General features: G+C 42.9%; 2 protein-coding genes and 1 non-coding gene across 5 annotated transcripts in view; all 3 read left to right on the top strand.

The window, feature by feature from the left end:
• Positions 1 to 6,068, top strand: part of LOC113149295 (pleckstrin homology domain-containing family G member 1) — a 33,729-nt gene extending 27,661 nt beyond the window's left edge. For 2 of the 3 annotated variants that reach the window (XM_026341322.1, XM_026341324.1), the window contains 6 exons: positions 130 to 222; positions 320 to 381; positions 469 to 660; positions 760 to 879; positions 986 to 2,822; positions 2,989 to 6,068. In XM_026341322.1, the coding sequence (XP_026197107.1) occupies positions 130 to 222; positions 320 to 381; positions 469 to 660; positions 760 to 879; positions 986 to 2,822; positions 2,989 to 4,001 (3,317 nt within the window). In that variant the 3' untranslated portion in view covers positions 4,002 to 6,068. The remainder of the gene's footprint in view (positions 1 to 129; positions 223 to 319; positions 382 to 468; positions 661 to 759; positions 880 to 985; positions 2,823 to 2,988) is intronic. The other variant, XM_026341323.1, reaches the window with a different exon arrangement.
• A 1,117-nt stretch (positions 6,069 to 7,185) lies between these two features.
• On the top strand, positions 7,186 to 11,985 carry tcp1 (t-complex 1). The gene is made up of 12 exons (XM_026342120.1): positions 7,186 to 7,330; positions 7,799 to 7,884; positions 7,968 to 8,096; positions 8,465 to 8,562; positions 8,656 to 8,766; positions 8,953 to 9,134; positions 9,425 to 9,551; positions 9,907 to 10,082; positions 10,212 to 10,335; positions 10,830 to 11,022; positions 11,132 to 11,295; positions 11,578 to 11,985. The coding sequence occupies exons 1-12, from the start codon at positions 7,258 to 7,260 to the stop codon at positions 11,789 to 11,791; spliced, it is 1,677 nt and encodes a 558-aa protein (XP_026197905.1). The 5' UTR covers positions 7,186 to 7,257; the 3' UTR covers positions 11,792 to 11,985.
• LOC113149884 lies at positions 7,569 to 7,707 on the top strand. Its single transcript, XR_003297602.1, has one exon. It is a non-coding gene; the product is annotated as a small nucleolar RNA SNORA29 (small nucleolar RNA).
• Positions 11,986 to 12,012: the final 27 nt, after the last annotated feature.

Here is a 12,012-nt window from a genome sequence, read left to right as displayed (position 1 = left end):
AATGACATGTTTGACATGTGTTTTAAAGTTATGTTGTGAAAGATAACTGTCACAAGTATAAAAATGTTTAATTTACGTTAATGGGTTTTGTGTTTTTGTTCTGTAACGTCTATTCTCTCATTATTCCAGATCATCCTGGGTTTCATTACAGCCCTGATGGTGACAAGAAGGATTCAACCCAAACCAAGGAGGGCCCGACTCCTCGTAGAGGACGCAGGAGAGGTGAGGCATGCAGAATTTCCTGAATTTAAATAATAAGACATTTTTTCGTAGCTGAACTTGAAGATTTTATCATGAATGTATTTATTCTTCCATCTAGAACCTCTGTCCAAATTACTGAAGAATGCCAAGCAGAATGCTGCCAACACAGACGGAGAAAAGGTGAATGATCCAGAAATGATGAACAGTTAATTAATTAAAACTTTTAAAATGATTTTACGTAACTCTTGAAATCCTTTTCCCCTCCAGCGAATGAGTCTGGGTGCCACTTTGCTCTCTCCAGTGTCCCAGCTGGCTCTGGGCACAATTGGGCGCAGCCGCAGCCTCATCAACCAGTCACAGGAGTCTCTGGATCCCGGCGATCACTATGACCACAGTGACAGAGAAGAAGGGGAAGAGCCACATCAACAGGATGCTGATGATGAGGATGACAGTGGCCTGGTGAGCTGCCCAATGAATGATATGCACAACATATACCGTCTCACATTTGTCTGCGATCCTGTGAATGTGTGGTTTAATGCGGAAAACCTCTACATACAGGGAGGTGGAAAGAGGCTGCGAGTGCCTGGCAAAAGCAGTAGGAAGAGGCTGAACCCTCAGGCATCTGTTGATAGTATAGAACAGTGGAAAGCGTTCAACATGAGCCCCTCAGACCTACAGGTGCAGTATTAAGTGCTACATGATAACCTTTAAAAGATGGAATCAAGTTTAATTTTATCTCAGTGTCTGTAAAACAACTTATTTTTGCTGTTCTTCTTTATCTCAGAGAGCTAGAGAATCCCTGGTAAGGGACAGTAGTCACCACCCACCACTTCTCAGGACACCTCATGTGACGGAGGAACCTCCAGAATCCCCTATTCCCTCTGTAATTGTCACAGAAAGTGACCACTCTGTGAGGAACATCTGGGCAGACCACCGGGCCCGCAGAGCCATGTTCCCCACTCGTCAGAGAACCATGCAGCCTGATGATGAGGACGAGGACATCTACCAGATGTTTGTCCCCACAGAGCCAAGTGGACCAGAGCAGGAGGTGCCATCAGAGAGGTCTGAGGCTACCTCATCACCTAGGATGGCTCGCCCCTGCAGCTGGCATGTTGAACAGGTGCCCACAGTGCAGATTGACCCTCCCACCAATGGGAGCAGAGTGCTGCGGAGGTCAAGCAGTGCAGGGGAAAAGGCTAGAGATGCTCGACAAAGCCCTGGCGAGGACCAGACCGGAGACAACCTGGAAGTGATCCACACCGAATCATCCAGCAATGATATATCTGGGTCATCGTCAGCCGAGCAGCTGACGATAGACGACATTGAAAATGTTTACGACAACATCAGCTATGAGGACCTAAAGAGCATGGGTCTCATCAGAAGAGACCTGGAAGAAAGACGGTCAGGAAAAGGCACATCCACAAATGCACAGGGTTCCCAAAACCAGACAGCACGGGTACCGAATGAGGTCTCGGAGTCTATGATCGAACCAGACAGTTCCTCTGAGAGCAACCGGTCCTCCACACAGGAGGGAAGACAGTTTGGGACGTGTGAGCTGCAGATACAGGAAGAAAATATTTACGACACCATCACTTTCAGAGAACCGCCATCAATCGAGCTTAAAGGAACGAATGAAGGCAAGAACCTCACACAAGAGCGGGACAGTCTGCTGGCCTCTCAACAAGACCTGACAGAAAGTCTTGGGGGGTTTGTATCTGAGGAGAGCCTCCACTTTGCTGAGGATGAAGGAGCAGACACATCCCGTTGTGTCCCGTGTTCTTCTGAGCCAGATTACTCCTCCTCCTCTGCTTCTGAAACGTTCTCCCGACGTGTGCAGAAAGGGGATAAGATGTCGGAGCAGGTCGATGAGATCTGGAACGACTTAGAAAACTACATCAAGACCAACGAGAAGAAAGGTGATCGACTGCCTGCTGCCTTTCCTGTAAGTGCCACTGAGTCACCTAAGAGGTCCTCCTCAGTCAAAAGTAGTCCCACAAAAGGCCCTCCTGTAAATAGTCCTCAAGCAACCAGTCCTCCAACCAAGAGCCCCCCCGCACATCAGCGTAAACCCCCACCTGTCACTTCTGCACAGTCATTCACCATTCCAATTATCAACCTGCCTGATTTTCAAAATGAAGCAAACACTGAAGAAGAAAAGCACAGCACTGTGCCACACCCCCCGCCCGAAACCCCGGAGCCCGTCCCCGGCACGGTGAAGAGCATTCGTAACAGACTTGCTCGCCTCAGCAGCGGCAGCTTCCGCCTAGAGGACGATGACCTGGTGGAGCTTCCTCAACGAAGCACCCAACTGAGGGAGAACCCCCTAAAGGACCTCCATAGTCTGTTTCCAGGGGAGCTGGCAGGTCTGGACTCCCCACTGGCATCTTCATCGCTCCTTCTGGGTGAGTCTGTGGACTTTCCCTTGGAGCTGATGGATAAAACAAAGAGCCGGGTGTTCCTGATGGCACGCCAGTATAGCCAGAAGATCAAGAAAGCCAACCAGCTGCTGCGCATGAGGAGCATGGATCCTGGAGACTCTTGCAGTCGGGCCAGAGCTGAGAAGAAGCAGAAAGACCTGGCAGCCATCTTGGAAGAGAAGAAACAAGGGGGGGCAGCCATAGGTAACAGAAGACTTGATAATGTTTTCCAATAGCAGACTCCTATTTGATAATGTGTCATAATAATGTGAGTTGTGTTCACAGTTTGTTTCTGCTGCCCCCAAGTGGCCAAAACATAAAATACAGACATAACATCCTCTCATCTTCTTCTTCTGTGTTCCCTCTTTAGGTGCAAGAATAGCAGAGTACTCTCAACTATATGACCAGGTTATGTTTAAGGATCCTCCGTCACCCGCTGGCCAGACCTCTGCCACCCCACACCACTCACATCCAGGGCTGCCGTACTCTCCGTCCATGCCAGAGACCTCCCTGGAGGAGGACTGGCTCCATTCTACCTACAGCAACGGAGAGCTGGCCAGCTTTGTCTCCTCAGCCAGTGAAGTGGGGAACGCTCGTGCGTCTTCCACCCCACACCGTCGGTTAACCTCGGCCTGCTCCATCCCTTCTCTCAAAACCCTCCCTCCCTCGCCAAGCTCTCCACCTTCACAGAGGTGGAGCTCGTGCATGTCGGCGCCAAGCGAGAAAGAGGAGCATGTGTACAGTTCCATAAAGAGACATCCTTCCTTTAACGCACCGTCTTTACCATCCTCAAAGCCTTCTCCGTCAGGTCACAGTGAGTCGGTCAGCTCTCTGGGCAGTCAGCAGCAGGAGAAGAACAACCAGTCTGGACACAAATCTAATGGACCCAATATGGAGCGAAGCTCAGACAGACTCCATGGCCCCAGTCTGGGCCGCGCTGGTCGACAGAGCAGCCTCCCAGAGCAGTCTACCCTAAGACAGTCAGGTCTCACCTTACATGATGGTCAGCAGGTGGTGGTCCTGAACCGAGCATCTGCACTGAGCATACTCACAGCCACCCAGAACTACCTGGCCAACTTTAAGGACAACGGGGAAGATGACGACGACTATGTGGAGATCCGCTCAGAGGACGAGAGCGAACAGGAGCTGGACAGGTTGACGCAGAAAAACAGTCACTCGGCGGCTCTTTCCAATCAGAGTAGGGGTCTTGTCCATTCCCAGAGTCTGCCGTGCACCCCATTGCACTCCCGCGACCCACTGAGGTGTCTGGACCGTGAGCACTTGGAGAAATACCTGTGGAGTGAGCCGCAGCAGAGCCAGTCCAACATTGTCCAGTCTCTGAGGGAGAGGTTTCAGTGTCTGGGCTCTAGTAGCTTTGCCTGAACCTACATGACATTTAAAGCCAAATATACAATAACATACAGCATCTAGAAACGGACACTGCTGCTTTGCATTGAATGCCCCACATAGTACGACACCATAGTCCACAAACAAAAACGGATATTAAACACAACACCTGCCATAATGTAGACGTGGTCTTTGATTGCTGCCATATTTGTAACAACTTCTGTGAATACTTAATACTGCATTTACTGCTACAGGACCTCAGAGTAAAACACATAATAGTTAACTATTAACGGTTTAAATACCACATCAAAGACTGCATGTAAGCTGCCTTAGAACTTCCAGATTAATTTGTCAGATAAATATCTACCGGGGAAAAGTCAACGAGAAGCTGTCAAAGCAAAAAATGTTTGTAAAGGTTTGGAGTGTGACTGGTTTTAATCATTAAAGGAATTCAGACACCTACTTCCATGTAAGCCTTGAAGAGATGCAGTAAATGTCCCATGAGTTGATTCTGCAGGAGGGCGTGTGCTAATAAACTACTGTACAGATACAGTAGTTCAGGAGACCTGTTACTTTAGGAAGTCAATCTTTTCTGCTCCCCACATGTCAAACTGAAGTACAGTCATTAAAAAATCAGATGGCCTTCGGTGGATCTTGACATCCCCCATGTCATGAGAACCTCTTTAATCTCTTTCTCTTAATTTACTCTTTAGGTTGTTTAAACTGCAGTTTCCGCACTAGGTAATCTTGATGTGGATAGGAGAGGTCTTTTTAATCGTGCTTACACTATCAAACCGTTCTGAACAAGCAGCTTTTCAAATTTGCAATCAGCAGATTTGCTACTCAGGCTAGTTTGTCCACTTTAACGGCTTTTTAGCAAAAACTGCAACGAAAATGATGCAACTGTAAAGAAAACACGTTGGCTCGTACCATGAGGTTAAGTAAAACTAGACTTAGACCTGTAAATGCATTTGAAGTTCTTCTTTTTCACTCCATAGGGTATTGTGCTTTAAAATCAAGAGAAGACGCTGATATTTTAGATAATGTATAAGAAATCATAGACCTTTATATTTATTTTGAATCTGTGAACAAAGCGGCGACGTTTTCCACCTTGTGGTTTGGGGGCATCCGTCATGTGGAGTGAAAAATTTGCATCTCAACATGTGGATGATGTTTGTTTTTTTCCAGTCACACTAATTTTAACCTTTTGCTTTTAAGAGGGACCACGAAGGAGAGGATTAAGAAGAGCTAGTTAAAAGCCTACAGTACTGTATTTGATGTACATTCGCTGTTTTGTTTTATTTTATTTTTTTAATTCAAATGGTTTATCAACTGTTTGTTTACGTTGTTTACGTTATGGGACACTCCCAACTGTCGCACTACTGACCACAGTCACAGACATAAACACAGTGAGATGGTTGTCAGTCATTTCAATCAGGTTCATACAAAAAAACAAAACACAAATAACTTTCTACCCACACATGTTGAAACTGTTAAAAATAAAATAGATGTATTTATTTGAAAGCATCCCGACTACACTGCCCATCGTCACGATCACTTCCAAGCCACGGACAAGTTGTAAATTAAAGTAAAATATATTTATTAAAATGTGGTTTTATTCTGATTTAGGGGAGCTTGTATAATGTGAATCAAATCCTGTGAATATTATCAGAAATGGTAGTTGTTCTGCCATGCACTGCATAATACACGTTCCAAATCACTAAAACATGTGAAACGTTGAGAAGCACAGCATCACGGCCTACTGTTCATATCAGGAAATGCGGATCAAACACAAGTTAGGAATATGAAGTATGTTTTGTTTTTTGTTTTTTTTATATCATTGTACATTTTTGTCCTCTGTTTCACTGGTGGGGATAGTCCGTCTTCATTGACTCTTCTTTGCACTTTTCTTTTTTTTTTGTTTTTTTTATGTTTTATTTGTAAACACTTTGTAAAGATGTACATTTTAGGAAAGTTATTCTTGTATGCCATAGGTATGCTTCATAATGCTATAGTGTTTAAGTTAAGTGTACTGTATTTTTTTTTAACTGCCATTGCGCAATAAAATGATGTATTGGAAGTAATAAATTCAGATTCAACTCATCTCTGCGTGTTTATCAGTGAATGAAAATGTCTTTACACTGAAAATAATATAAAGCAACACCCAGTGACCATTCAGAGCTTACTTTATATTCAGAATCAGGCACATGCTGAATTGACAGTTATGTTTTATCATCTTAAAAATATAGTTTATTGATATTTGGGACTTTGGTGAAGATTAGATCACATTTCCTGACCAGTTTAGAAGAAAATCAGGAAATTGCATACACTACTATTAATTTTGTTCTGGGTATTAAGCTATAATTATTTTTTAAACTCTTTTTCATGTTTTATATGCAAAATATTAACTGCATGGTAACTAGAAACTAGAGCTGTAGAATAATCTAAACTGTAGTGAGGTAGAAATATCAAGTAGCATAAAATAAAAATACTGCATATTGATAAGATAAGATATTCTTTATTGATCCCACATTGGGGAAATTCAATTGCTACAGCAGGTCAGTGCAAAAAGAACAACAGCAATGTGCAAAAAGAATGAGAGGGTGTGCAAAAATACAAAAGTAATAAACATTTTACGAGAATAAACATTTTACGAGATATGTATATGAAAACTGTACTTAAGTAGTGTAGAAAAGACTACTTGAGTAGCCACATTACATTGTTCCACTATAAAAAGCTACAATACGTTGGTATAGTTCAGATAATGTATTAGGAGGTGATTAAAACAGGAGTACTGATGCAATATGCCTCTTAATGTAATGATTTTAAAATAAAGGAGGAAGTAAGCTAGAAAATATTACAAGACATGAAAAAAAAAGGATAAACATAATTGGTATTATTTTTGCCATCATAAAAAATCATGCAAATACAAATCACATCAAATCTCGTCAGGGTAAAACGTACAGCAGAGGGCGCGCTGGCCGTTCAAAACAAGCTACAACTAATCGAACGACCCGAGAAGAAGAAAAAGAGCACGGCGCGGTGGTATGCTGGGAAATGTGGTTTATAATACATAAAACGACAAAACGTTGCTTTTTAACGTGATAAGGCAACGGATTTATATGAAACTTTATAACAGGTTTTACATTGTGGATAGGTGCATGATTAAAAGTTTTTATGCCTCATAATCACAGTTTTTGGTAACGTTTCTTCTCGAACCTTCTGCTTAATGCCGGTTTACCCATAGTGCACTGCGCAGCTTCCTTTCTTCTCGGTTGTGTGGTGGTCCAAAATGTCGCTATTAGAAGGTCCGTTAAATGTGTTTGGCCAGAGGACAACTGGCGAATCTGTTCGCACTCAAAATGGTGAGTTGTGAGCACGCTTTATTTGGTGTTCCCGAAACACTTAATGTTTTCTTCGTGCGTTTTTAACGATCGACAGGAAAAGCGTTTCATATACTGCATGCAACACACGTGTGGCTAATGCTAACTAAGTTTAACGCTTCAAGCCTGTTCGCTGTCTCTCCTCAAAATTTCCAAAGCAGAATTATTTTATAACTACAGTATGGGTGATTCAATGAGTGGAGATGTATTGCAACTTCATAGTCCCATTTTAGTACCTTTCATTCGCATCATCATGAATGAACGGCTATGCTAATGGGATAGAACAAACACTGTCATGGTCTGAAGGTGTGGCTAGCTGACTCGGTCACTCACCAAATAAAATGACAGAACACTGCAACTCCACCGGCGTTGTTATTAAATACATTATACATGTTTAAGCATGTTGCAGCTTTCCACAATTTTGCATTTACAACCTTCGTTTTATTACAGTCATGGCCGCAGCGTCTATCGCCAACATCGTCAAGAGCTCCCTCGGACCTGTTGGCCTCGACAAGATGTTAGTGGACGACATTGGGGTTAGTGTCCATAAAAATATATCATTTTATCTACACACTAACGTTAATTGATCATTAATCGTATGTGATGGTTGTTCTGGCAGGATGTGACCATCACCAACGATGGAGCAACCATCCTGAAGCTGCTGGAAGTGGAGCACCCAGCTGCCAAGGTCCTGTGCGAACTGGCTGACCTGCAGGACAAGGAGGTCGGAGATGGGACCACGTCTGTGGTGAGTAGGGGCAAATGAACAGCTGAAAAGTTGTGTGCTACCTTCTGTTTATAAATTCTTGAGAACTGTGAAGTGTGCTGGGTGAATTTAACTTCATAATCACCCTCACACATATAAATAGTTGCTGAAAATAAGTGGTCATGTCCTGTTTTAGTACCATGCATCTGCCTTTTACTACGGATGTATGGCTATGCTAACAGGAAAGAGCAACTGTCCTTCAGTGTCTGAAGGGGTTGTGCAGCCTCATTTCTGCCACTCCTAATGAAACGATGGTACAGTGTGAAATCCATAAGCTTGTTACCGTTCGTGTAAGGAAACTGGTTCTGTTTGTGTGGTTTAATCAAGTATGCTATGTGACGTTGTCCTAGGTAATTCTTGCTGCAGAGCTGCTAAAGAGTGCAGATGAGCTGGTGAAGCAAAAAATTCACCCCACTTCAGTCATCAGTGGATATCGTCTGGCTTGCAAGTAAGATGCTTAGAGGATCTTAAATGCCCCATTATTTCTATTGTACATTAGATCTGTTCGGTTTCTTACATATAATTTTCCCTTTTTTTCCAGGGAGGCAGTACGCTACATTAATGAGAATCTCACTATTGGGACAGATGATCTGGGCAGAGAGTGTTTGATCAATGCAGCTAAGACATCCATGTCCTCCAAAATTATTGGAGTGTATCCTGTCTGGTCTGTGAAGTAGCATAAACATAAGCATCATTGAATCCGGTCAACAATATCACTGGTGTTTATACTTCACCAGCTTGATAATAGATTGGAGTCATTTTGCAGGGAGTGTGTGCAATTAATTTGCAGTTTTACGTGTGTGAAAAACTCTTATTTGCCTTGACCCTGGTCCTTCAGTGATGCAGACTTCTTTGCTAACATGGTAGTCGATGCTGCCATAGCTGTGAAGTTTGTGGACAGCAAGGGGGTCGCCAGATATCCCATCAACTCTGTCAACGTGCTGAAAGCCCATGGCCGTAGCCAGAAAGAGAGCTTCTTGGTTAATGGATACGCACTGAACTGCACAGTTGGCTCACAAGGTTTGTTGGTTGCAAATTCTCTCATTTTAAATGTGTCATGTAATGTGTCATGCAACACTGCAGCTCATTAAACTCCCATTAAAATTTGCTTCTATGTCTCACATGATGGCATAGGCAGTGATACGCGTGGGAGACAGTATGCTGGCTTTGAAATGAATTTAGTCGCAGCACTTTGTAAACTGTGGAAACTTCTTTTCTGGCCAGACAAAGGAATCTGAGCTGAAATGACATTTTTAGCATCTGTAAATTTGTTCTCAGTCTGAAAATAATAATAATAATAATTTCCACAGGAATGGTTAAGCGTGTTGTCAACGCCAAGATTGCCTGCTTGGACTTCAGCTTGCAGAAAACAAAGATGAAGATGGGAGTCCAAGTCATTATCAATGACCCAGAGAAGCTTGACCAGATCAGACAAAGGTAAATTATGGAATATTTTGCTCTGTCTTCTTAAAGAATCATCCCATTTAAATTTGCTGTGATACTGGCTCAATAGTTTACACAGTGATACGCGTGGGAGAAAACATACGCAGCTCCAAGTTAAGACAGCAGCGTCTCACTGAGCTGTTGGATAACTGCTGTGGGCTGGACAGAGATAATTTGTGTGCACAAGATTGTTTAATTACAGTTTTCTTGTCATGTTGAACATACAACTATAGTTTTATATTCATATAAAACTGGAATATCTGCACAGATACTACCAAGGTGAATACTGTTGCTTTACTTATTAAATTGTGACCCTGCATACATCTGAAATAATATTTTGTTGCTTCAGGGAATCTGACATCACAAAGGAGAGGATCCAGAAAATTTTGGCAGCTGGGGCCAATGTAATCCTGACCACTGGTGGTATTGATGATATGTGTCTTAAGTACTTTGTGGATGTTGGAGCCATGGCAGTGAGAAGAGTTCTTAAGAGGGACCTCAAACGCATTGCCAAAGCAACCGGAGGTAAGGACAAAGTGCGCTGCACTTTGTGGGAGTAGACATTAGATGTCTTTGCATGTTGTTTTTCATACACTTATGCTTTGACTTGGCATCAGTAGTTTTTCTACATGAGTTGTGTTTGTCCTTTCACAGCCACCCTCTGCCCTTCTCTGACCAATCTGGAGGGAGAGGAGACATTTGAGGCCACTATGCTCGGCCAGGCCGAGGAGGTTGTGCAGGAGCGCGTCTGTGATGATGAACTCATCCTTGTCAAGAAGTAAGAACTGGAAATAAGTTTTTTTTTTATACTCCAAATTCTCAAAACTAGATGTAAAACATTCCTAGGTCAGACATTTAACCTCAATCATTTTTGGGATTGATGTGATCACCCTGTTTAGACAGTTTTTTTTTTTTTTTTTTTTTTATGTTTTATTCCTTAATTATCACACCATTGCCTTAAAGGCACTAACTAGATGTCCCATCTGTCCCAGAAATCCCTGGAGTCTCGCCCTGTCTGTTAAGATGCAGGCATTAGGAAGCTGCTATTATCTACACTAGACTGAAAGCAAGGTCACATAAAATATTGCTGCAATTCTGAAATCCTGGAGGAACTAAGTTGTCAGTATAACCCTTAACCTTAAAACGAAGTGCCCTGCGTTTCTAGCTCTGAGATTTGAAAGGAAAGGCTCCTGTTTTTTTTCTTCTTCCTATATTTAAGTTTCCAGTCTGACAGATGTCAACTTTGCTGTTTCTGCCAAATTTTTTCCTCAGTACTAAAGCACGCACATCAGCCTCTATAATTTTGCGTGGAGCCAACGACTTCATGTGTGACGAAATGGAGCGTTCACTGCATGATGCTCTCTGTGTAGTAAAGAGGGTGCTGGAGTCAAAGTCAGTAGTCCCCGGAGGAGGCGCTGTGGAGGCAGCTCTGTCAATCTACCTGGAGAACTATGCTACTAGCATGGTGAGTCATATCGTACGAAAACTATGCATGCGTTTGGGTACTTATCAAAGAGATGATGTCTTGCCGTGGTCATAGTGTTGGTTTTTAACCCAGCTAAAATGTTCTTCAGGGTTCCAGAGAGCAGCTGGCCATTGCAGAGTTTGCTCGGTCTCTTCTCGTCATCCCTAAAACACTGGCTGTTAATGCAGCACAGGACTCCACTGATCTGGTGGCCAAACTTCGTGCTTTCCACAATGAAGCCCAAGTTAATCCTGAACGCAAGAATCTTAAGTGGTGAGTTGGTTTTTTTTTCCTGACAGAATGTGTAAGTAGATGTTTTTAGGCAACGTAAAATACAATTTTCCATGTACTCAAGCAGTGCTACTTTTTTTTTCTCTTTTTCTAGGCTGAATATAGTGTTAAGCTAATATAATGCAAGATTTGATAATTTTTCTCTAATTAGATTAAAATTTTATCTTACAGAGTTAAATGTGTTTTTATGCTTTTACGTTTTACAGTATTAAGCTACGTAAACAGTTGGTATGGAACATACAGTATTTGTTTGTTTTCTTGTAGGATTGGTCTAGACCTGGTAAATGGCAAGCCTAGAGACAACCGTCAGGCTGGTGTGTACGAGCCCACCATGGTCAAGACAAAGAGCCTCAAGTTTGCCACAGAGGCTGCCATCACCATCCTCCGTATTGACGATCTCATTAAACTGTTCCCAGAGCCAAAGGAAGGGGGGCAATCGTACAGGGATGCGGTACAGTCTGGGTCTCTGGAGGGTTAAAAGGCTGAAATTTGTCCTGATAGATTCAATGTCTGTATTTATACATAAGGAGCTCTTCATGGCTGTTGCTTTTAGCATAGGCCGTGCACTTTGCCTGTCCACTCTTTTCCCACTTGTGGCATTTGCTTCTAGAGAAACTGTAAGTGATTTGTTTGTTTTTGGACACTTATTAAAGCTCCAGTGGTTGTAAATGACCAGTAGCTGTGGTTATTGAGTTTCAA

This window comes from Anabas testudineus, chromosome 24 (genome assembly GCF_900324465.2).
Source record: "Anabas testudineus chromosome 24, fAnaTes1.2, whole genome shotgun sequence".
NCBI classification, from domain to species: domain Eukaryota; kingdom Metazoa; phylum Chordata; class Actinopteri; order Anabantiformes; family Anabantidae; genus Anabas; species Anabas testudineus.
Note: the sequence above shows the minus strand (reverse complement) of the source record. Positions and strands in the feature narration are given on the sequence as shown.

What these genes read in the sequence shown, in the direction of transcription:
- tcp1 (XM_026342120.1), top strand. Translation starts at nt 7,258, where the DNA reads ATGTCGCTATTAGAAGGTCCGTTAAATGTGTTTGGCCAGAGGACAACT. An exon ending in ATCTGTTCGCACTCAAAATG is followed by an intron (nt 7,331 to 7,798) that starts GTGAGTTGTGAG and finishes GTTTTATTACAG; the next exon opens with TCATGGCCGCAGCGTCTATC. An exon ending in CTTGACCAGATCAGACAAAG is followed by an intron (nt 9,552 to 9,906) that starts GTAAATTATGGA and finishes TTGTTGCTTCAG; the next exon opens with GGAATCTGACATCACAAAGG.